Here is a 23,960-nt window from a genome sequence, read left to right on the forward strand (position 1 = left end):
AGCTCCTCTCCCCTCCCTGATGGTTGAGGGGTGGGACTGAATATTTCAACCCTTTAGTCACATGGTTGATTCCCCTAACAACCAGCCTCCATCCTTAGGTGCGGGTCCAAAAGTCACCTCCTTACAACAAAAGACACCTTTGTCACTCTTGGCCCTTAGGAAATTCCAAGGCTTTTAGGAGCAATGTGCCAGAAACAAGGCCAAATACATATTCTTATTATATGTCACCATATCCCAGACTACATTAAGATATTCTTGCATCCCTCCTTGTTCTTTGTTCTCGATTCAGAATAGTGAAGTTAGGTTTGGTAGTCACTTGTTTAGAGAAATAGCCTTGCTCTTTCATTTCCTTGGTTAGTGATGCTTTTTTGAGTGAAAAATTATTTACCCCCTTCCCACAAATGCCTTTAAAAATATGAGATGCTACCAAAATTGTTCAGAACTAGCTCTTTAGGTGAGTTCCTGAGAGCCCATTGTGTGTTTGTCTCTTTCCTCTCTCCTCTAACTGCTTCCTTTCTTAGTCTTCTATAGTGAGAAGTACCTCCCTGTATTTCAGACCCTTTGGGTTGATCCATAAGTGAGCTTTGTGTGCACTGTCAAGAACCAATGATAAAGCTGTGGACTGAAAATAGAGCAAAGAAGGAGAAAGCAGAAAAAGGCCAAAGAGAAGGGGGGGGGTCTTACGTGGAGAAGGCATTATTCTGTTTCTCACATCGGATTCCCTTGCAGTTGTTTGGCTCATCGATCGCTCTGGTCTCATAATAAAAGTAAAGCTGGTTCAATCCATTGGCAAAAGCCAGCAGTACTAGGCAGTAGATAAAGAGGAATTTGAGGATATCAAGCAGCATGCGCCCCAAAGAGATCTGCAGAGGCCCTAAGTGGGAGTTGGCTGTGAACAGCGATATGAGACGCAACGAACTTAAAATGTTGGATATTGCAAAGAGTGCTTCTGCAATCAGGGTCGGGTGCCACATTTCCCATTCTTCCCTTGGACGAGAACCGTTATACTGTAAGAAATAAGTGCATAAGATGAGAGGTACAGTGAGCATTTATAAAACTTTTTCCTCTTTTCTTCTGTCTAGCACCCAAATAAAGCCACCACCAAAGTAAGCATCAAGATTTCATTTATACAACAGGCCCTGTGCATGGCACTGTCTGTCTTCCCTCCCCATCCAATCAATATATGATGCTAATAACTCTTTTCCTCCCACTCTCACCCAAATATATTCCCTGCATATACACAGAGAAAAATGGATTTTGGAGCAATCATCTGGAGCAACCACCTGTGGTTTATCCACAGAGATTTTCTAACTGTGAGTTTATCAGATTGTTGGGGAGTGCCACTGGAACAGAGCTGTTGGTATGCCCAAGGTAGTGGGGACAAATTACTCCGCTTCCTAATGAGATTTCAAATCAGATTTACCTCCCCAATCCCCATTTTCTTCTGAGCACCACAGACGACTTGTAGTTGCTGAAGGACAAGGGATAGGTTCGGCCTCCTCAGTGTGCAGTATTCATCCTGACTTCCTGGCTGACTTGCAGTTTGGGGCTGCTAGAGCAACCTTAGAGGGTCATTACTCAGTTTTCTGCTGAATTTTAGCAGTCTGTAATGTATTTCATACTATTACAAATAGCATGTCAATCTTTCAGGTAGTGAATTTAGTCCTGCTCCAGGACTGCATCATCCCCTGCCCTGGCGGTGCAGGCATGTATTTTATAGTTCCTTTGACAGCCCTATAAGTTCAAATGTCCTTCTAGTACACATGAAGAGCCAGGGGGATGAAGGAGGGGAAGAGCCAGTATTTCTGGGGTTGGTTGCCCATTTTTCAGCCCTATCCTGGATTTCTAGCTTCTGGAACATTGGGAGCAGCTTTATAGAAAGATGGTTTCATTGTGAGACCTTAGGTCCGATTCAGGCTTTGTCAACTTAAAACTGCTTGTATCTCTCCATTTCACCATAGAATGAGGATAATATCTACTCCTATCCACTACACAGGTTTGTGATTATGTATCCATATGTGAGAGAGTGTGTACTCCATAAGGAGAGATGTTATGGAAATATGAGAATTTGCTTATTACCTTCCCCAAGACAGAAGTAGATTTTGCCTGGAATTCAATCCAAAGCATATTGCCTTGAGCTCTCATCTAAATATCACAATTTCTTAGGACTGAATGTAAACAACTTTTCTGAGAAAATGTTGCATTGGGGGCCAAATTATATTTCTAAACTGTGCTTCAGTTCCAACAACTGACAAAACTGGTGTTGTTAAAATCATTTGTGTGCATCCAATATTCTTCACTGTCAGAGGAGTTGGGAGAGACCTTGCCACACTTGTGCTTCTGTTTCAGATGAACTTTAGGTGGCTAATCCGTTTTATACATTCTTGGCCAAATCTTATATCTCTATATTTTTCCTTCCCCAAACAACAACAGCAAAAACACCCCACATTGGCTGCATCACTGGGAGGGGTGGGCATTGTCATGCCTGTTTTACAAGTGGAGGAACTGAAATCCAGATAGGCAGAGTGACTTGCTTCAGATCACACAAGTTGGTGGAAGAGCCAGGACTAAAATTGCGATCTCCATACACTCGGTCTGGCATTATCTCTATTAAATGTTCACTCAAATGATAGTTGATATCACAGCACATATGTTAGTTGGGTCTGTAAAAGCTCTGAGCTCTGTGTGAGAGATGGAGACTACTGGTAATAAAACCGACCTATGTTTTAAAACTAGAAATTATCAACTGGAACATGCGCAGCTCATAATTCAGGATTTTCTTCCTCCACAATAGCAGCTGTAAGCACAGGGAAGTCTGCTGCCTGGGGGACAGTGAGTCTGGATTTGCAGAACATTCAGAAGTGTGAAAAAGGATTCTTAGCACAAATCTGTGTTTTGCGTCTATACCTTTGGAGGAAGATATTATGGAATATGAGAGCAGGGAAGAAACTTGGAGTTCATTTAGCATCAAGGTTAGCAAACTTTTTCTGTCAAGGGCCAGACAGTAGATATTTTTGGCTTGGTGGGTTATATGGTCTCTGTCACAACTACTCAACTCTTCCTTGTAGAACTAACAGAAAATAAGTGAACAAATGGATATGGCAGCAGGCCAGATTTTGTCTGCAGACCATAGTTTGATGGCCCCTGGCCTAACACAAGTAGTTTGCAAATTGTGTTCCTTGAAGCCTGAAGGTTCAGTAGAGGCATCTCGTAGCCACTCTGGGAGCCAAAGAAGAGGCCTGGACTATTGATTCCTCAATCCAAATTCAATCTTTGAGTTCTTTAATATATTGAAGTTCCGAATAAGTTTTAACTTCAAGATATGGTTTCATGGAAAAAATTAAAAGGCTGACAGCTACTGATCTAATCCAATCTGCTTATTTTTCAGAAGCAGAATCTCAGGCTCAGGGAGGTAGAAGGATGACCTGTGGTCATCGAGCTTGGGTCAGAGCAGGGATTACATTCAGGTTTCCTGACTCTTGAGTTAGGCAAGAGTCTAGGAGGCAAGTGATTTTTCATATATTCTTTGAGATAGAATGCAGACTGAAAATTGGCCTCCATGTCTTTCAAAGGGGTATAAATTGTACTCTGTCAGTTCAGAAGCAAAATATGAAGAGGGCCAGCCTAAGGTAGAGACTTAATAATAATAAGGATGGAATGGGGGGCGCCTGGGTGGCTCAGCCGTTAAGCGTCTGCCTTTGGCTCGGCATGATCCCGGCGTTCTGGGATCGAGCCCCACATCAGGCTCCTCTGCTAGGAGCCTGCTTCTTCCTCTCCCACTCCCCCTGCTTGTCTCTCTCTCACTAGCTATCTCTCTCACTAGCTGTCTCTGTGTCAAATAAATAAAATCTTTAAAAGATGGAATGGGAGATTGTGTCTTCAGCCAAATACCAACTGAAGAAAGGACCACAACTCAATGGGTATCAAAGTTCAGATTTAGTTTGAACATATGGTGGGATAAATCTAGGTGGTACTACCCTCGAAGACACAAAGATAATTATTCTCCATTTGTAGGATTATCTGGTGGGCACTGGGGGCCAATCCTACATGTATTTTTTCCTTTTGAGTACTTTGGTATGTGCCTTTTGCTTTTTGTTGTTGCAGACCATGTGCAGTGGAGTATATATATTGTTGACTATTGTTTTTTCTTTAATAAAGGATCTTCTGTAAGTGCAGCTTATCCCATGGCATTTCTGTACTGCCTTAGTACAGCAGTGATCAGAACTGTTTCAAGGGGCCTGGGGACCAGCTTTTGTGGCTTTAACTCATAGAGGTTGTCTCAGCCTATGTGGAGAAGTTCATCTCAGACTAGTGTGCCTCTGTGGATGAGTGGACCAGACTGACCATTTGCAATTTCTCATTGCAAATCCAAATCTGCATGTGACATGTCTTGCTTCATAAATTCTCTCTTTTTTTTTTTTTGAGGAGAACTCCAACTTTTTTGGCAAATGTCTCCTTTGGTTAAGTGTTTATCAGTTGAGGGGCATTTATTCAGCTTAGCATAGCTGATTTATCCTTCCACTGTATGATGGGGAAGTTCTAGCTCCTTTGAATCCTTGCCAGTGAAATTGGATAGGTTATAAAATTAGCTAATTTTGGGAATTTATAGACACATGTTTATATCTCTAAGAGTAAATCCTTTTCTTGATCGTTTATTCTAAACTTTCCTGTTTAATCAAAACCCACCAATTTCTAGATTGATAATCTATTGTCCCTCCTGTGTATAAATACCATTTCCAAAGGAAGAGGTGTTTTTTTTTTTTTAAGGCAAACAGTGTTAGTCAGCAGAGTGCCAGAATCACATGGATTTCATCCAGGCACATTAACCAGAGAGATTCAAACATTTTCCTCACCAGCTTTTTCTTGTAAAGAAGTTGTAAGTATGTGTTAAACGATCACCACAAGTATAAGGCATACTCTTAGGCTTCTTTCAAAAATGTTTCATGACTGCATTCAATATTCATGCTCCATATAACTAACTCCCAAGATCTTCAAATATATGCAATATGCATATTAAGGATATAAAAATAAGTTGTTGGAGATTTGGGGGATAGCCATATTCCCATTCTAAAACTCCTTAATGTGGGAGTTAGTGCCAAAAAGCATGACTGACTAGACAGTCTTGGAGACTGAATTTTCAGCTTTTCCTCTTGCTGGAGAAGTTCAACTCAGGGTAGAAGGAGCCAGCCATTCTGTCATCTAATGAGCACCAAATCTGAACTCAGAGCCTGGGACTATCCCATATGAGATGTTGGACATGAAGCTATTTTTCAGGATATTTTTTAGGCTGTAAACTGTGGGGGAAAAGCTTTAAGATTGTGTGTGTGTGTGTTTGTGTGTGTGTGTTCATTATCTGAATTGGTAGAGAGGCATAGGTTGAGTGATACTCAAAAAGCTAGATTTATAAACAGCTTGAATGACCATCCTGGTGCTGGAAGTAATGAGGGAGGCAGAGATGATTAAAGATCTCTGTCTCCTCCAGTGAAGTTTCTAGGGTTCCGCTACCTGTCATATGAAGAACACATGAGGGAAGTATGAACACTTAGCTTTGAGAAGAGTCAACTCAGCAAGTTAGGGAGAGATGGCTTCACACTGTAAGCACTATTCAGAAAAAGGAACAGCTTTGTTCTGTTTGACCCCACAGGGAAGAAGGATTATTAATGGATGTGTCGCAGGGAAAATAATATTAGAAAAAACAGAAAGTAGCACTTTTTAATGAAGTGACAAGAGCTGAGAGAGGTTTTTGGAGATTGTGAATTCAGTGCGTTTTCTGTCCTTGACCTATGGAAGCATCGGTGGACTATCTTCTTGGCAAGGATATTGTAGAGAGGATTTAAACACTGACTGGGTGAGTGGGTGGCTGAAGACCCTTCTACTGTCAGAGTTTAAGAAGCTAAAGATTCATTTGTAAATTGCTCTATTCTTCACTTAGGTGAAAACTACTTAACTATTGAAAGTATGTTTATTTATATGGTACTTTCCTGCATGGATTTGACTGTCAACAGCACTTTTCCCCTAAACTTTTCATGCTCTGCATTCTAAAGCTTAATGTACCCCAAATCATTGCTTAAGAAAAATGACAAACATTCCAAGTTACCTTGACATAGGCAACAATCTTCAAGGAAATGGTTGCCAGGTAAAGTGAGTTCATTGCAAAATCCATCAGGTTCCACCAGTCATGGATATATTCAGTAAATCCACCATCCCACATTTCCTTAATCTCCCCCCAAATGAAACCTAAAGAATGGAGGCAAGAGGTTTATTTCTAGACAGGGTCAACATCAGACAGGATTCCCCTGAGTAAAGACAGGCAGAAACAATGAATGAATTGAGATCACTGGAGTGAAGCCCCCGGAGATGGTAATAATAATGTACTCTTTTTCTTTCCTCAGTCACCTCTCAGTTGTGGACTTGCCAAACCTGGTAGGCTTTACCTGAAGATGCTCGTATGTTATACTTTTCTGGATGCTACTCACTTTTAGCATTGTGATTATAGTTAGTGGAATGCTGTTGCAATTTTGGGTGCTTGATTCTACCCTCTTCCCATTTTGAAGTAGGAAATTTACTAAATTTCATTAATAAACTAATGAGGTCAATATTACCCTATAGTCCTTAGTTTCCACCATGTGCTAGAGGGAAAACTCTAAGTTTTGAGGGGAGCTAGCTGACCACCAACTGAATTACTGGATGTTGAGGCTGACGCTAGGCAATGGGGCCGAAAATAATTTAGAATTCTCTTTTCTTCTTTCTCCTCTCATTGTGTGGGGGTTTTGTGGAATTCTGCCTGATGACGTAGTTGTTTCTTGAGAATTGGAATTGAGAAACCAGTAAAAAGTGTGGCTGGGGTCTAAGGCAGTGCTTCTCAGACTTTGCATGTCAATCACCTGGGGATCATGTTGACATGCAGATTCTGATTTCCTAGATCCAGGGTGGGACTTGAGATTCTGTATGTCTAACAAGTTCGCAGGTGATGATGCTGACACTGCTGATTTGGGAATTACAGTTTGAGTAGCAAGGATTTGGAGGATAGTAATGCATTGGAGGGTCCAATGTGATCTAACCATTCTTGGAGACTACTGGTGAAGTTACTTTTACCATGAATTGTGTGAATTTCCCAGGTTCCCTTCCCGATTGTGGAATCAGTAGTCATATAGGATGTGGACCCTGAATAAGTACTGGGATTCTGTGGACGAGCCACAAGAAAGCAACAGGTTCAGTGCTCTTTAGTTATAGGAAGGGCATTGAATAGACTGATTAACACTTGCTCTGCCTAACTTAGCTGAAACCCATTCTGATTGATATTTGGCTTCCCTTCTAAACCAACTGACAGACAATTTCCTGTCCTTGAAGATTTTAGGTTAGCAGAAATAACCCATGGGTTCACTGCTGATCTCTCTGTGGGCCATGTAATACTATGAGACTGGGGTCTGGGGAAGAAGGAACCACATTTCTGAGACTCTCAATAAAGGTCTTCCCACAGCACAAAAAGAAGATGTCTTAATTCAGGGCCAGTCCCTCTGCCTGTTCCAGTATTTTCTTTAAACAGGAGCAGCAGGCAATCTGGCCATAGCTTCTGGTTTCTTTGACTCACCGAGAACCCAAGGCAATATCATCCATTCCACGACAGTTGGGGGAGGCCCCTGTACATGAAGGTCTGTCCTGACGATGTGCTGAGAAGCCAGGAGGAGCATGAAGAGGAAGGTCAGATATGACGCTGTGTGGCAGATAAACTTGATAAAGGGTTTTTTGATGAACAGCCCAAGGTTGCTCCTGGGTGAGATCAGATAAGCTATAGACAGCATGGGAAACAGGAACCCAATGGTAATGCAGGTAAGCAGCTTGACTACCCAGTGCTTCCGTCGCCATCCAGGGAAGCCATCATACCACAGGGTGGCAAGTAACTGTTGGCAATTAGGCTGAGCAACAAACTGGGAAAAAAAGAGAACAAGTTAGGCATCTTGGACATCCAGGGGGAAGTCTACATTCATAATACCTGTGCTAGTTTACAGCCAGCTGAATGGCCAATCCCCAGAAGAGGCCCGTTTTCCAGGTTTCCATGAATGGGTCTAACCCCAGAGACAATTCTACATGTCAGTCTATGAGACTGGATTTTCCTTAGGGTTATTTGTTTCCTATATTAGGCAGAATCACTCTGTTGGGTTTGTACTTTGGCATGTTTCCCTAATCTTCTTCCCATCTTCTTAAGGAAATTGTTCCCAAACCTTGGCTCTCCATCATAATCATCCAGTGAACATTAAAAGATTCAGATTCCCAGGTCACACCAAAGACTGACTAAATGAGCATCTCTGGGGAGTAGAGCCTGGGCAGCTGTTTTACAAAGTTCTGGGAATATCCATGTCTCTTAGCAGAGAATCATGGGGATATTTTATTTCAAATTTGTTCACTTTTACTCATTCCCTGAGCTTATGTGAGGTCATCAACAAATGTGGGCTGTTTGGGCAAACACAAACTGGCAGAGAATAAGCTCATGCCTGTGGCAGTGGTTTAGAATAGAAATGAGTTCCCTGCTTGATTGGGTCTCTTTTCCCCTTTGGTTTTGAGCACCTCTTGGTTGGCTAGCAGTGAATCAGTTTGCTGCTTTGCCATCTATTAACACCCTCTCAAGTCTGGACATGCAGAAGAGGAAACAATATTTGGGGGCCCAAATTACAACACTATGTACTAACCCAGCTGGGATTTTACTTAATGGCAATCTCCAAAGTGTCAGTGATTAATAGTTAAGGAATCATCAGCATTGCAAGTCATCATCAAGCTGCCACTTCCTGGTAAGCAACTCAATAGGGAGCTCAACTGTCAGTCGTGTTTTTAAGTACTGCCTATATTTCCCAGCTTCCCATGGGAAAGGTTAAACAGAACTGTAACATATAGCTTAATAGGACAAAGGAAATAAAATTCTTCCATCACTTACCCAGCACCCGAGGTAGACTAGTCCCAACTTTACTGTTAGTATATCTGTGAAGGGCACTGGCTTCCCACCATAACCATTTTGCTCTTCCTTGAGCACACAGCTGGACTACACCTTCCAGTCTCCCTTCCAGTGAGATGTGGCCACGTGACTAAGTTCTTAATAATGGGACTGCTGAGAAATGGTGGGTGGTACTTCCAGGCCCAGCTTATAGAGGTCTCCCATGTGTGTTCCTCCATGTTCTCTCCTGCTTCTGGCTGACTGGGGTGTGGTAACCCAGGATGACCTAGGAGTTTCTGTCAGCTTGTGTCTGTCCATGACCATATAGAGGAGAACTATCCTGCCGATACCTGTCTTGGACTGTTACATGACTGAGAGGATTCTAGTGTGTTTGAGCCATTATATATTTGGTAGTCTAGACTACCCTAAAGCACTTTACTATTATGAAACTATCAAAAATAAACTCTAAAAGGTTTTTATTATGTGATCTTACCTTCAAAGACACTTATGATCCCTTACATATCCTGTATCACACAGAAAGACACAATCCTATAGTCCCTTACTACTCTTCTTGACACTATAGCCTATGCCAGACGCTAGGTTGAAAAAGTCCTTTAAAAAGTACAGAAAAGTATAAGGGTAAAGCAAGACATTTGGACGCAGTGGGAAGAGCACTGGGAGTGCACAGTCTAGTGAGGGAGAAAGATGTATAAAAAGGCGGTAATTAAACAGTATAGTAAGGGCTTAAAGTTAAAATGGATATGAACAGGGGCGCCTGGGTGGCACAGCGGTTAAGCCTCTGCCTTCGGCTCAGGGCGTGATCCCGGCGTTACGGGATCGAGCCCCACATCAGGCTCCTCCGCTATGAGCCTGCTTCTTCCTATCCCACTCCCCCTGCTTGTGTTCCCTCTCTTGCTGGCTGTCTCTATCTCTGTCCAATAAATAAATAAATAAAATCTTTAAAAAAAAATAAAAAAAATAAAATGGATATGAACAAAGCATAATGGGAGAAAAAAGGAGAGCAAATCTGGACTGCTCAGCCAAGGCTCCCTGGTGGAGGTGATACCTGAGTGGAGCATTACATGATGTGCAGAAGTTGGTGAAGTGTAGGGAAGGAAAGGGAGTTATGGAGAGGGGAAAGGGAGTGAACAGCCAAAGTACAGGAGATGACATGACTAAAGGCATCAAGGTTAAAAAACGTGACCTGTATGAGGAACTAGAGCAGTCTGGGGTTGGCTACAGCTTGAAATGCAAAGCTGTGAATGGCAGGAGATGGGGCTGGAGAAGTAGACAGGGGTTACAGAAGATTAAAATAATAACCTTTGGGTACTGTAAATAGTATGACTCATTTTGAGAGAGATAGGGAGCCGTAAGCAATATGCTTGTTTTATGTGTGTGTGTGCGAGTGCGAGTGTGTGTGTGTGTTTAGAGTATTAGAGCAGTTAAGACTCTCCACTATAGACGCTGGAGCTAGATTGCATTGGTTCTCTTTTTTCTTCAGTGTTTTCATCTTAAGAATGGACTTAACAACAGCATCTACCAGCTAGGGTTGGTGTGAGAATTAAGGTCACTTATGGGGCACCTGGGTGGCTTAGTTGGTTGATGGTCCAATTCTTGATTTCAGCTTGGGTCCTGATCTCAGGGTCGTGAGATCGAGCCCTGTGTTGGACTCTGTCCTCGGCAGGGAGTCTGCTTGAGAGTCTCTTTTTCCCTCTTTTTCCCTGCCCCCCCCCCATGCGTGTGCTCTCTCTCTCTCTCTCAAATAAATAAATAGGGGTGCCTGAGTGGCTCAGTTGGTTAAGCGTCTGCCTTCAGCTCAGGTCGTGATCCCACGGTCCTGGGATCGAGTCCAGAGTTGGGCTCTCTGCTCAGTGGGGAGTCTGCTTCTCCCTCTCCTTCTTGCCTTCTCCCTCTGCTCATGCTCTGTTTTTTACTTTCTCTCTTTCAAATTAATTAATACGATCTTTTAAAAAAATAAATAAGTCTTGAAAAAAAAGATCACTTACTACATACAAAGCACTTAGAACTATGCCTAGTGCATAGTAAGGGCTCATTCCATCATAGCTGCAGATATTATTATGCATATGATAGGATCAGACTTAGACTTTAGAAAAATCCTTCTGGGGATCGAGTGGGAGATGAATGGGAGGCAGAAAGTGGGCAAAACTCGAGGTAGAAAGACCAGTTAGGAATCTGGTATACGATGATTGTAACTTGGACTAAGGTAATGGCAGTGGAAATGGAAAGCCGCACTCAGATGCAAAATGCTGTGAGGTGGAAAGAAGTGGCAGGATGTGGTGATGGATGGGGAGAGAAGTAATAGATGGGGATTGAGTGTAAAGGGGAGGGGGACTTCTCTTTTGGGTGAATTGGTAACTATTAGTGTCATCAACTGAGAGTGGGAGCACTGAAGCCAGAACAGGTTTACAGAGATGCACTCCGAGTTAGATTTGTCTGTGCGACCCTGAATAGAGAGATAGCTGGACTGATGGACTGATGTTCTACAGCAGGGGTTGACAACTTTCTGTAAAAGGCCAGAGAGTAAATATGTGGGGCTTTGCAGTCTATATGGTTCCTGTAGAAACTACTCAACTGTTTTGGTGCAAACTCAGCAATAGACAATAAGTAAATGTGTAAATGAACGGGTGTGGCTGTGTGTGTGTGCCAATAACACTTTATTTTTTTGATTTTTTTAGATTTGTTTATTTATTTGAGAGAGAGGCAGGGGAAGGGGCAGAGGGAGAGAGAGAATCTCAAGCAGACTCCCTTCTGAGCACAGAGCCTGATGCAGGGCTTGATCTCATGACCTGAGCTGAAATCAAGAGTCAGATCCTCAACTGACTGAGCCACCCAGGTGCCCTGTGCCAATGAACACTTTAGTTGTAGTTTGCCAATCCCGGTACTATGATATGACTCCCTGCTGCTGCCAAGACCAAATATCTGGACCATGTTAGCAGTGATCTTTACGGCTGTCTGGGACTTCCCCTCATGTATCTTCAAGAATTCTGACCCCAGAAATCACTTTCCCTTACGCAAAAGTGCAGAGGTGAAGCTTCTTTTAATAAAGGATATTATCATCCAACCTCTATCTTCACTGCCTCTGTTCTGATTTTCAATTTGGCTGAAGATGGTAATTTTAAAGTTTGGACAGGTTTTCATTTTCTGTTTTTACATCTGACAAGAGTAGTGTAGGGTGGTGTGGGTTCTGGCAGAACAAACTGCAGTTAGAATATTATAAAGGACATTTTTGTTAAGCCACCATGTAGTATCGAAGCCCAAAACATTTGTGAGCCTTGAAAGCACTGTCCTGATCCTGTTTGCGTACTGAAGTTCAAATTTGACAGGTTATTTAATCAATCTCTACTCGATTTCAAGAATGCCTCAGAAGGAGAGATTGCAGGAAAAACAGCAAAGTGTGTATGCATCGTATGCTTGATTGCACTAAGAGCCAAACTGTACAGAGACTAGAGTGGTAGTTTTTAATTTTATTGGGGTCCAATTTGTGTTGTATTTTATTGCTTGTGCTGTTGCTGCCATATCTAAGAAACCATCACCCTATCCAAAGTCACAGAGATTTGTACCTAGGTGTTCCTCTGGGTTTGATAGCTTTAGCCCTTATATTTAGGTCTTTGATCCATTTTGAATTAACTTTTGCATATTGTGTGAGAAAGGGGTCCAACTTCATTCATTTGCATGTGGATACCCACTTGTCCCAGCGCTATTTTTTGAAAAGACTATTATTTCCCCATTAAATTGTTTTGACATCCTTGTTGAAAATCAACTAACCATAAATATAAGGGCTTACTTTAGACTCTTAATTCTATTCCATTTATCAATAAGTCTCTCCTTGTCTTGTTCCTGATTTTAGGGGAAAAGCTTTCAGTTGGCCTCCATTAAATGTGATATAAGCTATGGCTTTTTTCATAGATGGCTTTCATCAGGTTAAGGAAGTTCAAATCTGAGTGTTGTTGTTTTTTTTTATATTGAAAGGATGTTGGATTATGTCAAATACGTTTCCTATGTCAATCGAAATGATTAGGTGTGTTTTTCTCCCTTACTTCTATGAATATGATGTAATATATTGATTTTGTTTTGTGAATCACTCCTACACTACTGGGATGAATTCCGCTAGGTCATGGTGTACAGTCCTTTTTATATATTTCTGGATTCAGACTGTTTTTTGTTAAGCCTATTATTTGCCTCGACCGCTATGCACTGTTTCAGGCAGCCGTGATGTGGAACAATTGCTGCTGAATTTTTCAGCAAATGCCCTTAGGGAAAGGGCTGTTGGCTCAGAGGAAGATCACAGAACCACAAGCTCTGTAAATGGAGCTTTTCTAGCGAGTTGCCCTACTGGTCATATAATGACAATTTGCTGGGGACAGGTCTTTTGGGGGAGCTCCAAACCCAATCTTCTACTTTCCAGTGGTGAAGATGCCAAGATGTTGCTTTTCACAGTTGCTGTGGTTCCAAGGCTGTTGGTTTTTTTTTTTTAAGATTTTTTTATTTATTTATTCGACAGAGATAGAGACAGCCAGCGAGAGAGGGAACACAAGCAGGGGGAGTGGGAGAGGAAGAAGCAGGCTCCCGGCTGAGGAGCCTGATGTGGGGCTCGATCCCATAACGCCGGGATCACGCCCTGAGCCGAAGGCAGATGCTTAACCGCTGTGCCACCCAGGCGCCCCCAAGGCTGTTGGTTTTTAAGACTACTGTGGAGCTGGGTAAAGGGGGAGAGGAACAGGCAAGTTAAAATATCACAAAACTCGCTGTACTTACCAAGATTCAGCTGTTTTTCTTGAATACATGTTCCTCTGGTTGTTGCAAGCCTTTGGTTAATTTTCAGAATTGTGAAAATGTTTATTTGGAATATTTTTCCTATGCCTTGTTGCTTTTTTGAAGGAGTGGATTTTCAGAAGTCCCTACTCCACCATCCCTTTGTTGTGACTTTTTAACTTTTCATGGGAGGTGATGTTGTATTTGGGTTGTTGGATTGTAGCTTAGTGCAAGGATAGAGCCCTTTCCCAATTTCCTCCTCCGGCGGTTAAAAACAAACAACAACAAAGTTTGAGCAGTATGACAACTTCTTAAAAGCCAGAGAGCTGGGTATTGTTCAAGGACTAGGAGCATGTCTTAGTTTCCATTATATTCCTAGTATTTTGCTAAATGCCTGGCACAAGGTTAACACTGAATAAATATTTGTTAAATGAGTGATTGAATAAATAGGTATGTGATGGATGAACCTTGGTGGAATACTCTCTTTCCAAAGCTTTCTTTCCTTAGTGTATATACGGGGTGATGTGTGGTAGTTAAGCCTCCTGGAAGTTGAAATGAGGAACTACTCTTAACATAGATTAGCTACCATATATTGAGCTCTTATAATGTACCAAACGTTGTATCAGATTTTCTTTTTTTAAAAGATTTTATTTATTTGTCAGAGAGAGAGAGAGAGAGAGAGAGAGAGCACGCACAAGCAGGGGGAGTGGAGGCAGAGGGAGAAGCAGGTTCCCTGTTGAGCAAGGAGCCCGATATGAGACTTGATCCCAGGACCCTGGGATCATGACCTGAGCTGAAGGCAGATGCTTAACCGACTGAGCCACCCAGGCATCCCTGTATCAGATTTTCACATGCATCACCTTAGAATAACCCTAAAGGCAGATATTAGCATTATACTCCTTTCACAGATGATAGAACTGAGCCCAGGATCATATTTGTGGTACATGGTGGGGCCAGTACTGGAGCCCTGACTTGGCTGATGCTATAGACCAAGCCCTTCAACACCTCACTCGGGCAGTCCATGGACGGTATGAGCTGAGGCCTGCAGAAAGCTGAATTTCCCAGTATTGTCCCCACTGGCCTGGACACAGTGATTGAAATGCTCCTGTCACTTAATGCTTTGGGTCAAGGTGTTGAAATTATATTCATGTTTTTACAGGGCGCCTGGGTGGCTCAGTCGGTTAAGCATCTGCCTTCGGCTCAGGTCATGATCCCAGGGGTCCTGGGATCAAGCCCTACATCAGGCTCCCTGCTCATGGGGGAATCTGCTGCTCCCTCTCCCTGTGTTCTTTCCCTGTTCATCCTCTCTCTCTCTCTCTCAAATAAAATCTTTAAAAAAAAAGAATCATATTCATGTTTTTAGGAAGTGTTAACATATAAAGCTATTAACTAAATAACAGTTTAAGTTAGTGTATCATATTAGCCAGTTACCTTTAAGGGGCCTGCAGTGGTGAGAAGCCCATGTCTGGGGTCCTGAGTGGCAGCTAAGAAAGGCAGGAGGGAAAATCCAGAGCTAAAGGACATGGGGGAGGGGAAGTGGGGGAGGAGATGCTGAAGATCTTAGCTTCCTGGTTTAGCCACCCCAGGCCAGATCTGTATGAGACAACACCCCATAACAACCGTCCAGATCTTTTCTTCACAAACCTGCTAGGGCCTTCGGTGCAGTTTCTTTTATTTCTAAAAATCTACGATGCTTCAGTTCTCCAATGCTCTTGGGCAGTGGTTGAAAATGAATTTTTTCCTTACTGTATAGGACTTCTGCAAAAGCCCTGGTTTTATTCCTTTGACATAAAGCTGCATTGTAAATGGAGGGACTCAATAGCTCTTTGCCCCTCGAAAGAGTAATTCCTGATAGGAATAACATCTGGTTCTACTGGAGACAGCCTGGCCCTCCCCCAGACCACTAGCAAAGCTGTTTCAATTTCATCTCGGCAGAGCCCTGACTTCATTCATTCAGTGAGGAGAATGATCTCCCCAGCTCCTCACCAGTCCATCATATGCGACTCTTGTTCCTACAGCTGTCTAAATAATCATGTGGCTTTAGTGCCTGATTCACAGGCTGAACCCAAAGCAGAACAGAATTTGACTTGCTCATTGCTAAGGGAATGCAAGCTCAACATGATTCAATTTCGACGTTTCAACGAGAATTCCTGTATACCTGCTCTGTGTCCAGTTCTGGGTGGTGTGTGGGGAGAGGCTCACAACAAGAGAGGCCCACAGTGATTCTGGTGTGCAGGATCTCATGGGTGGACCAGCCAAACTCCCATGAAACAAGTTCTAGGACAGTCATGTTTGTATTCAGATGCTTGTGCAAGCGGTTCAGATGGTGAGTGTCAGGTTCTCAGCTGGTTGGTGGCCACAGACTGGTGAAGGCTACTCCCTTCCAGATCAGGAGATTTTGCCAAGTAAGGACGCGATAAAAAACCCACGCCCCTTTGATTCTTCTGTTAGCACCACTTCATAAAAAGAAAGGTCAGAATAAAGTACAGTCGTTCAAACTGGATCCATTTAGCATTAGGAAAAATTGACTACGTTGTTATGAGGCACAGCAACTTAGGACTTCAGGGCATTCAGAGAAGGGACAATCAGCAGGCACTGGAGTCAGAAGGAAAGGCTACAGAGAATCATTAAATCAGAGAATCTCACTTCCTTCTGGAAGCCTTCCCTGATTGCCCCAACCAGAGGCGATCCCTCCTCCTCAAGGCCAGACCACTTTGCTTCTTCTTGAGGTACCTCTTAGAGCCTGACCTGTGTTACACTTAACTTTTTTTAAATTTTTTTTTATTATATTATGTTAGTCACCATGCAGTACATCCCTGGTTTCCGATGTAAAGCTTGATGCTTCATTAGTTGCGTATAACACCCAGTGCACCATGCAGCACGTGCCCTCCTCACTACCCATCACCAGCCTATCCCATTCCCCCACCCCCCTCCCCTCTGAAGCCCTCAGTTTGTTTCTCAGAGTCCGTAGTCTCTCATGCTTCATTCCCCCTTCTGATTACACTTAACTTTTATGTAGAGCCCATGACTTGGCTTTCTTACCCCAGTAAGCTTCTGAAGGGGAGGGACAATTTTGTATGTTGTATGACATTTCATAGCCCGGAGGGATTTGCAGACATTTCCTGTACTTGTAAAAGTGAGAAAGTTCTTTTCTCTGCTTTCCTGCTAAACTTCAGTCCTGAATGTTCACTGCCTAGTGGGCATTTCAAATTCATAACCCAAATGGAACTTTTTCTCCACCAGTCCTCTTTTTCTCTCTCTCTCTCTCTCTCTCTCTCTCTCTCTCTCTCTCTCTCACACACACACACTTCTCTTTCACCTCATATTCTGTGTACCCACAAGGTCTTTCTCTAATACTAGTCATAATTAAATGTCTATTTAATTAATAATTAAATACTAGCCACAGATTAAATGTCCATAGAACTTCCTGTGTTTTGGTTACTTTTAAAAGCACGTTATATGTATGAACCAACCCAGGAGGTTGGTACTGCATTTATACCCATTTTACAGATGAGAAGAACTGGCACCCAGAGAGGTTAAATACTAATGATAACAGCAACAATGAACATTTGAGTGCTTATTGTGCGTCAAGCATTATAGTGAGTGCTCATTTAAGAGTAGTGAGCTGAGGGGCGCCTGGGTGGCACAGCGGTTAAGTGTCTGCCTTCGGCTCAGGGCATGATCCCGGCGTTGTGGGATCGAGCCCCACATCAGGCTCTTCCGCTATGAGCCTGCTTCTTCCTCTCCCACTTCCCCTGCTTGTGTTCCCTCTCTTGCTGGCTGTCTCTATCTCTGTCAAATAAATAAATAAAAAATCTTTAAAAAAAAAAAAGAGTAGTGAGCTGGGATACACTTCCCTGGTTAGTGGCCACGACCCTGTCTCTGACAAGACAATGGAAAATGAGGGGAAATCCCCCAGTAGGAGCAGAGGATCTGGGGGTGAAGGGCAGACTCTTGAGAAGGAAACCAGGCTGTGAGGCAGAGAAAAAAAAGGCCAGTAGCAGTTGAGTTTTCAGTGGTTCCCCTAGTGATGGGCAATGTGGTCAGAAGAGAAAAATCTTTCCTAACTCCCACAATCCACTCTGTTCTATGCCAGGGAGGCTGTCAGCAAGAGAAAAATCAGATCAAGATAAAACAAATCAGTCCCACATTGACTCACCTCACTGGTGATTTGCACATGATTTTAGACTGTTGGGTATGTATAAAGTGCAGTGGATGAGACTAGAAAAAAGGTCACCTTGACCTATGTTTAACATTCAAAGCTTTGGTAAGCAGCTCAGGCCTGTTGTTCCCTGAACTAATTGACACTGAGTTATCTTTGTGTGTTTTCCAAAAGAGAGCAGCTGACTTCAAACTGGGGGCCTTACACTGGAAACACTTCTTCCTTTAGTACACTTGGAGGAAAAGAAAATCTGAAAGGGGAGAAGGTGAGGATGGGGAAGAAAACTTGAGTTCCCAACTATGGCAGGCTCTGAGCCTTTCTGCATGGTTAGAAAAAAATATACTGCTCTTTCTAGAACCTTCCTCTGCTCCCTCAGTGAGTGCTACACAATGGAAGAGGCCCAACTTTCATCACCTCAGATGTCAGTTCTTTAAAAGAGAGTCCAGTTGTGTGTAAGGGTGTATTTAAAAAGGCAGCCAGCAAAAATGATCTGAGATAGAACAAATTTTGCTGGTTTGTTTTGTAGTTGCCAATCAAGCTGGGCTCTGAGGAGGAGAAAAATGCTCAAAAAGGAAAAAGGGCAATACAAAATTTTCCAAAGAGGACAAAATGTGCAAAACACCTTCCTTCCCTGCCATTACAGTGAGCTTGCTGAGCCTTACTGTTATGAAGTGGTTCAGCTTTTTACCACAGCAGCAGAAAATTGAGATGAAGAAATAGGTTTTGGCAAGTAAATTAGGCCCAGGTCATAATTCAAAGTGGCCCCTACAGGGGCGCCTGGGTGGCACAGCGGTTAAGCATCTGCCTTCGGCTCAGGGCGTGATCCCAGCGTTATGCAATCGAGCCCCACATCAGGCTCCTCTGCTATGAGCCTGCTTCTTCCTCTCCCACTCCCCCTGCTTGTGTTCCCTCTTTCACTGGCTGTCTCTATCTCTGTCAAATAAATAAATAAAATCTTTAAAAAAAAAACAAAAAAAAAGAAAAAACAAAGTGGCCCCTACATTTTACATGTAATCTCTGTCTAAAACGATTGATCACTAATCTTCGGCGATTTTTTTTTTTTTTGAAAGAAGGAGGTGTGGTGGTTACCCAGGGATTACTGAGACATCTGTACTCATCTGGCTGTTGCTGCAGTTACCTGGTGCACTTGGTACCTGCACTAGGCTACCTATATCAATGGCAACAGAAGTTCAGACTCATAAAATAAGTCAACTGGCAGTCATACCTCTAATTTCAAATTTGAGCTAAGGCTCACTAACTTTAACTAACTGAAGGAAGGTGAGGCTAGATGCTGAAAACTCGGTTTTAAATGCATATTTTAAAAATATAGTTTCCCATTTGCATGTATATACAGCAGTGGGAATTTGCTAAATGGGGTTTCCTGGTAGATGTTATAATTCTCCCTTGTTGGAGATGATATGCTCTGAAAGCATTTAGTGCTGCAAAATTAAGTCCAATGCAGTGGCTTATTCTAGCCATAGGATGGCAGCAGAGAGCGGTGGGAGCACACTTCCTACTTCCAAGAGGGGAAATCTAGAAGGAAAGGAGGCTGTCTTGGAAAACTTCTCACCTAGGAGGGAACAAGTAAACCAGCATGTCAGGGCAATTGAAGAGGAGAGCCTGGAAACTCACTAAAGCCAAATAGGAAGTCCGATGGGGTGTGATCAGGTCAGCTAATGGCCCATAGACTAGGACAGGGGCAAAGTATGGGTGCCAAAGAGGCAACCAATTCTGATGGCGTAAGTCCTTGAGAGCTGGGTGTTCTGGGCAGTTCCAAGCCCAGTGCTGGGAGGACGCTCCAGGTTCACAGATCCACAGTACTTACTCCAGAATCCTTGTGGCCAGATGTGTTTTGAAATTCTAAATTTGTCAGATTTCAGAACAATAATAGGCCATCTGTAGCTTATATTAGGTAACACCCCCAGGGGGATTTAAGGCAGCACTCATAATTAGGGTTGCCAGAGTTAGCAAATAAAAATACAAGAGGTCTAGTCACATTTGAATTTCAGATCAACGGTGAATCCTGTTTTAGTATAAGTATGTATTATAAGGGGACATACTTATACTAAAACAGGATTCACAGTTGATCTGAAATTCAAATGTAACCGGATGTCCTGTATTTTATCTGGAACTCCTACTATAGTCAAACACATCAGTATCACAGCAGTGAAACCTATGAATGCTTAGACTCAGTGGGATAAATAAAGACAATAAACTGCCTCACATCAATTCATCTTGTGTTTTGCCACTGTATGAGTTTTGATAGGAAATTAATAAAAAAAATTTTTTTTGGTTTTCAGGACTTGGTAGATTGTGGAATTGTGGACTTGTAGTTGTTCAGTTAATAAAAGAAAACAGTGGCGAGATCTATGGTGAGATGTGTTCATGCTTGCAGTGTATCTAGTTCTTAAGGGCCTGGGTCCTTCTTTTTTTTCAGGTCACAAGACATGTGCAGGTATGGCAGGTGCTGAAACATTGGGGCAAAATAGGAGACTAAGTCAGGTGCACCCAAATAGTTTTCACATTTATAAAAAGGCTTGGCTGGAGGTTTCATGACCTGCTGTGAGCAGCCCACTTTGAAATCTTCAGCATGAAAGCAGAATAAAGGGAATGGAAGACACTTAACCTCTAGCTATAAGAAAGAACACGTTTTGGAAACATATATCTTGAACTCTGACTTTCTTTGACCTGTGATTTGTGGCGGACTCAGGGTGGGTCTTTGTGTTTGGGTCTTTATCTGTGCAATTGGCGGTTGCCACCCACCGGGCCTTCCTCTTATAGATCCCCTGACAATCAAATGGATCATGGGGGTGGGAAAGTCCTTTGAGACATTCTCAACACCAAACAAAAGGAAGATGGTGTTCCTCATCCATCTTTGTTAGCTTATCGGTGCAATGTAGGCCTTATGCACAAAGATATTTCTAATAACATAAAGTGGTTGCATGGTCTCTGTAGTCAGACAGACAGACCTGAGGTTCAAATTCCAGCTCCACAACTTCCTGGCTGGGTGACCTTGGGCAAGTTGCTTAATCTGTCCCTCAGTTTCCCTATCTGAAAGATGAGGATTATACTAGTAGGGTCATTCTAAAGATGAAGAGAGTTAACTCAGTGCCTGGCAACAGGGAAAGAAAAGTTATTATTGTCATTCTCACCGTGGATTATTGTGAGAATTAGACAAAGAAGCATTTAATAAATGTTAGCTATTTTTTAAAGATTTTATTTGTTTATTAGAGAGAGTGAGAGTGTGAGTACACAAGCAGGGGGAGTGGCAGAGGGAAAGGGAAAAGCAGGCTCCCTGAAGAGCAGACAGCCTGACGCAGGGCTCGATCCCAGCACCCTGGTATCATGACCTGAGCTGAAGGCAGATGCTTAACTGACTGAGGCACCCAGGCATCCCAAATGTTAGCTATTTTCATCATTATGGGTCTCATTATTATGCGACGGAGAATCATTGCTTCTTGGATAGTCTCAAAGTGACTGTATATTTGACTCAACCCAGGCCTCACCTAGACAGTACATCCAGCTACAGTCAATACAGCTCTCATTGTATAGTCAGATCCTATAAATAACTCTAACAAATTCCAGAATGAAAAACTGGATTATTATGAAAGACACACTTCAGATGAAGGGAGACAACTTGGTAGATAAAGGAGGGAATTTCTCATTGAGAAAGATTGGCAAGTCAGGATTGCAGGAAGGATGGCTTTTTAGGGGCTGACTGACAAGAGGAGGTATCTCAGGGGGTTCTAAAGCCAAGATGGAAGTTTCCATGAGTATGGTTTTGGGTCCAAGCAAAAAACTTGCTCCAGGTGGCTTACATTGGGTGATTATTCAGGAGGGTGGCCGGGAGAGACCATTGCAGCATGGCTCCTGGGTACTTAATGTCACCCAGGGACAGAATGTTCTGTACTTCCCCGTCCTCTCAACCATCCCTCACACTCCTAGACCCTTCCCACGGTGCACACACGTTTTCTCTCCCTCTTGTGGAGAAAAAGGGGATCCTCAGTGCTTGGAGGGCTGCTATGAAGTCACTTTCCTCTGCTTCCAAGCAGGGTTACTCCAAAGCCAGTTCAGTTAAACCAGCAACATTTCCTGAGCCCCTTACTCCGTGCCAGGCCCTGTGCTGGGTCCTCAGGACACAGGCCTGACTCTAGCAGCCAGAATCTTATTGTTGAAGGCCACACCTAACAAAGACAAAATTATAGTTCTGCCCTCCCGCGATGGGGTTTCCAGGGCCTGACAAAAGCCGCGATGAGACCAGGAGGCTTTCTCACTAATGACAAAACCGGAATGTATACTCCTTAAAGAACAAGGTTTCTGGAGCTGAAGGGCAGGAGAAGGAGCTGGAATCCTGAGGGAGTACTTATTGCTGCTGAGTAGCAAGGCCATTGGAGCCTTGGTGTCTTGCTTTCAAAGACAGCAGTACCTATCCTAACCCCTGTTCTTTTTCCTTCCTTCTAGGGACCAGCCAGAGGGAGGGCTTTTCTTAATGACTTATTGAGTACTTTACCAGGTGCCGGAACCTTGTATTCATTCTTTCCTTTAATCCCGAATTCTCACAATGACCAGATGAGGGAGGTATTATCACCATTTTACAGATGAAGAAATGAGATGCAGAGAGACGAAGGAACCTGTCTAGTAAGTGGTGAGATCCAGGTCTTGAAGCCAGGTCTATCCAAGTACACCCCAGATGCTCTGACCCAGGGGTCATCACACTACAGCCTGGGGGCCACATCCAGCTTGTTACCTGTTTGTGTACATAAAGTTTTCCTGGGATCTGGCCATACTAATTTGTTTACATATGATCTATGGCTGCTTCTGTGCTATAGTGACAGAGTTGAGTAAGTACAACAGAGACCCTAGGGCCCGTGATGCCTAAAATATTTGCTGTTTGGCCCTTTACAGAAAAACTTGCTGACCCCTGGCTTTCCCCACCATAGTACACAGTCTCTGGTATGTAGACTTTGGAGTTAGAGCTGAGGTCAAACTTTGGCTTTGCCATTTATGAATAACATGCCCTTGGACAAGTCCTTCTAAGTCTGTGAGCCTCAGTTTCCTTATCTGTAAAATGGGAATATTACCACCTATCTTCCAAGATTGTTGTGAGGATCATTGTAGGTGCTATGCCTGAAAGATTATCAGCACAGTGTCTGGATGTCTGGCACCTCTTAAAAAATGGTAACCTCTTAAAAAAAATGGGAGTTAAAGGGCACCTGGGTGGCTCGATCGGTTAACCATCTGACTTCAGCTCAAGTCATGATTTTGGGGTTCTGGGATCAAGCCCCATATCAGGCTCCCCCCTCAGTGGGGAGTTTGCTTCTCCTTCTCCCTCTGCCCCTCCCCCTGCTCATGCTCACCCTCTCTCTGTCTCTCAAATAAATCAGTAAAATCTTTTAAAAAATGGGAGTTAAATTATTTGGAGTAGTAATGACAGCAGATAGCCAGAACATAGCTCTGTGCCTGGTACGTGGTGAGTGTCACTTCAGTACCAGATCTCTGCCTTTGTTTTGTTCCTATTCTCGCTGACTTTTCTAGGGCCTTGAGTTGCTGAATCAAACACTGAAGTTTGGGGCTGGAGGTAGAGATGTGGGGAGCAGTAGCGCAGGGCGATGAACACAGTGGTTTTGGACTAGAGGGTGGTTGACAGCAGAGGATTTACTCTGGAGAAAGCGGTTTAATTCTTTAAGCCTGAATAAGCCTGAACCATATTATGTGACCAAAGTGAGGTGTGTGTGTGTGTGTGTGTGTGTGTGTGTGTGTGTGTGTAAGAGAAAGAGCAAGAGAGAGAGGGAGTGCACCCCCAATTCTGTGGGTTTTTTCTCCTCACATCTTCAAAATCCCTCTCCCTTTTTCTCACATCCTCAAAATCCCTCTCCCTGTGTTACACTTGAATGGACTCTGATTCCATTCTTTGAAAATTTTGCAATTTTCTTCAAGATTCCAGTGTGTGCTAACCTCCCTACTCTCCAAGTTCCTGTACAAACCTATAGAAAAAAATGACTCTGGGATACATTCTGTTCTCAGTTGTGCGTGGTTGGTCTCCCTGATTAGATTCTAACCTCCTGTAGGGAGGATACCATGGCCGCTATCTCCCAGATT

The 23,960-nt window shown here is 43.1% G+C and overlaps 1 protein-coding gene across 1 annotated transcript in view; it reads right to left on the minus strand.

Annotated features, from left to right (window-relative positions):
- The window catches only part of TRPC5 (transient receptor potential cation channel subfamily C member 5), a 249,344-nt gene that overhangs the window by 38,340 nt on the left and 187,044 nt on the right, over positions 1-23,960 (minus strand). The window contains exons 6-8 of the mRNA XM_034649039.1: positions 7,592-7,928; positions 6,098-6,237; positions 685-1,007 (exon numbers count right to left, since the gene is read on the minus strand). Coding sequence (XP_034504930.1) covers positions 685-1,007; positions 6,098-6,237; positions 7,592-7,928 — 800 coding nt within the window. The remainder of the gene's footprint in view (positions 1-684; positions 1,008-6,097; positions 6,238-7,591; positions 7,929-23,960) is intronic.

The sequence above is a fragment of the Ailuropoda melanoleuca genome, chromosome X (assembly GCF_002007445.2).
Source record: "Ailuropoda melanoleuca isolate Jingjing chromosome X, ASM200744v2, whole genome shotgun sequence".
In the NCBI taxonomy this organism is placed as follows: Eukaryota; Metazoa; Chordata; class Mammalia; order Carnivora; family Ursidae; genus Ailuropoda; species Ailuropoda melanoleuca.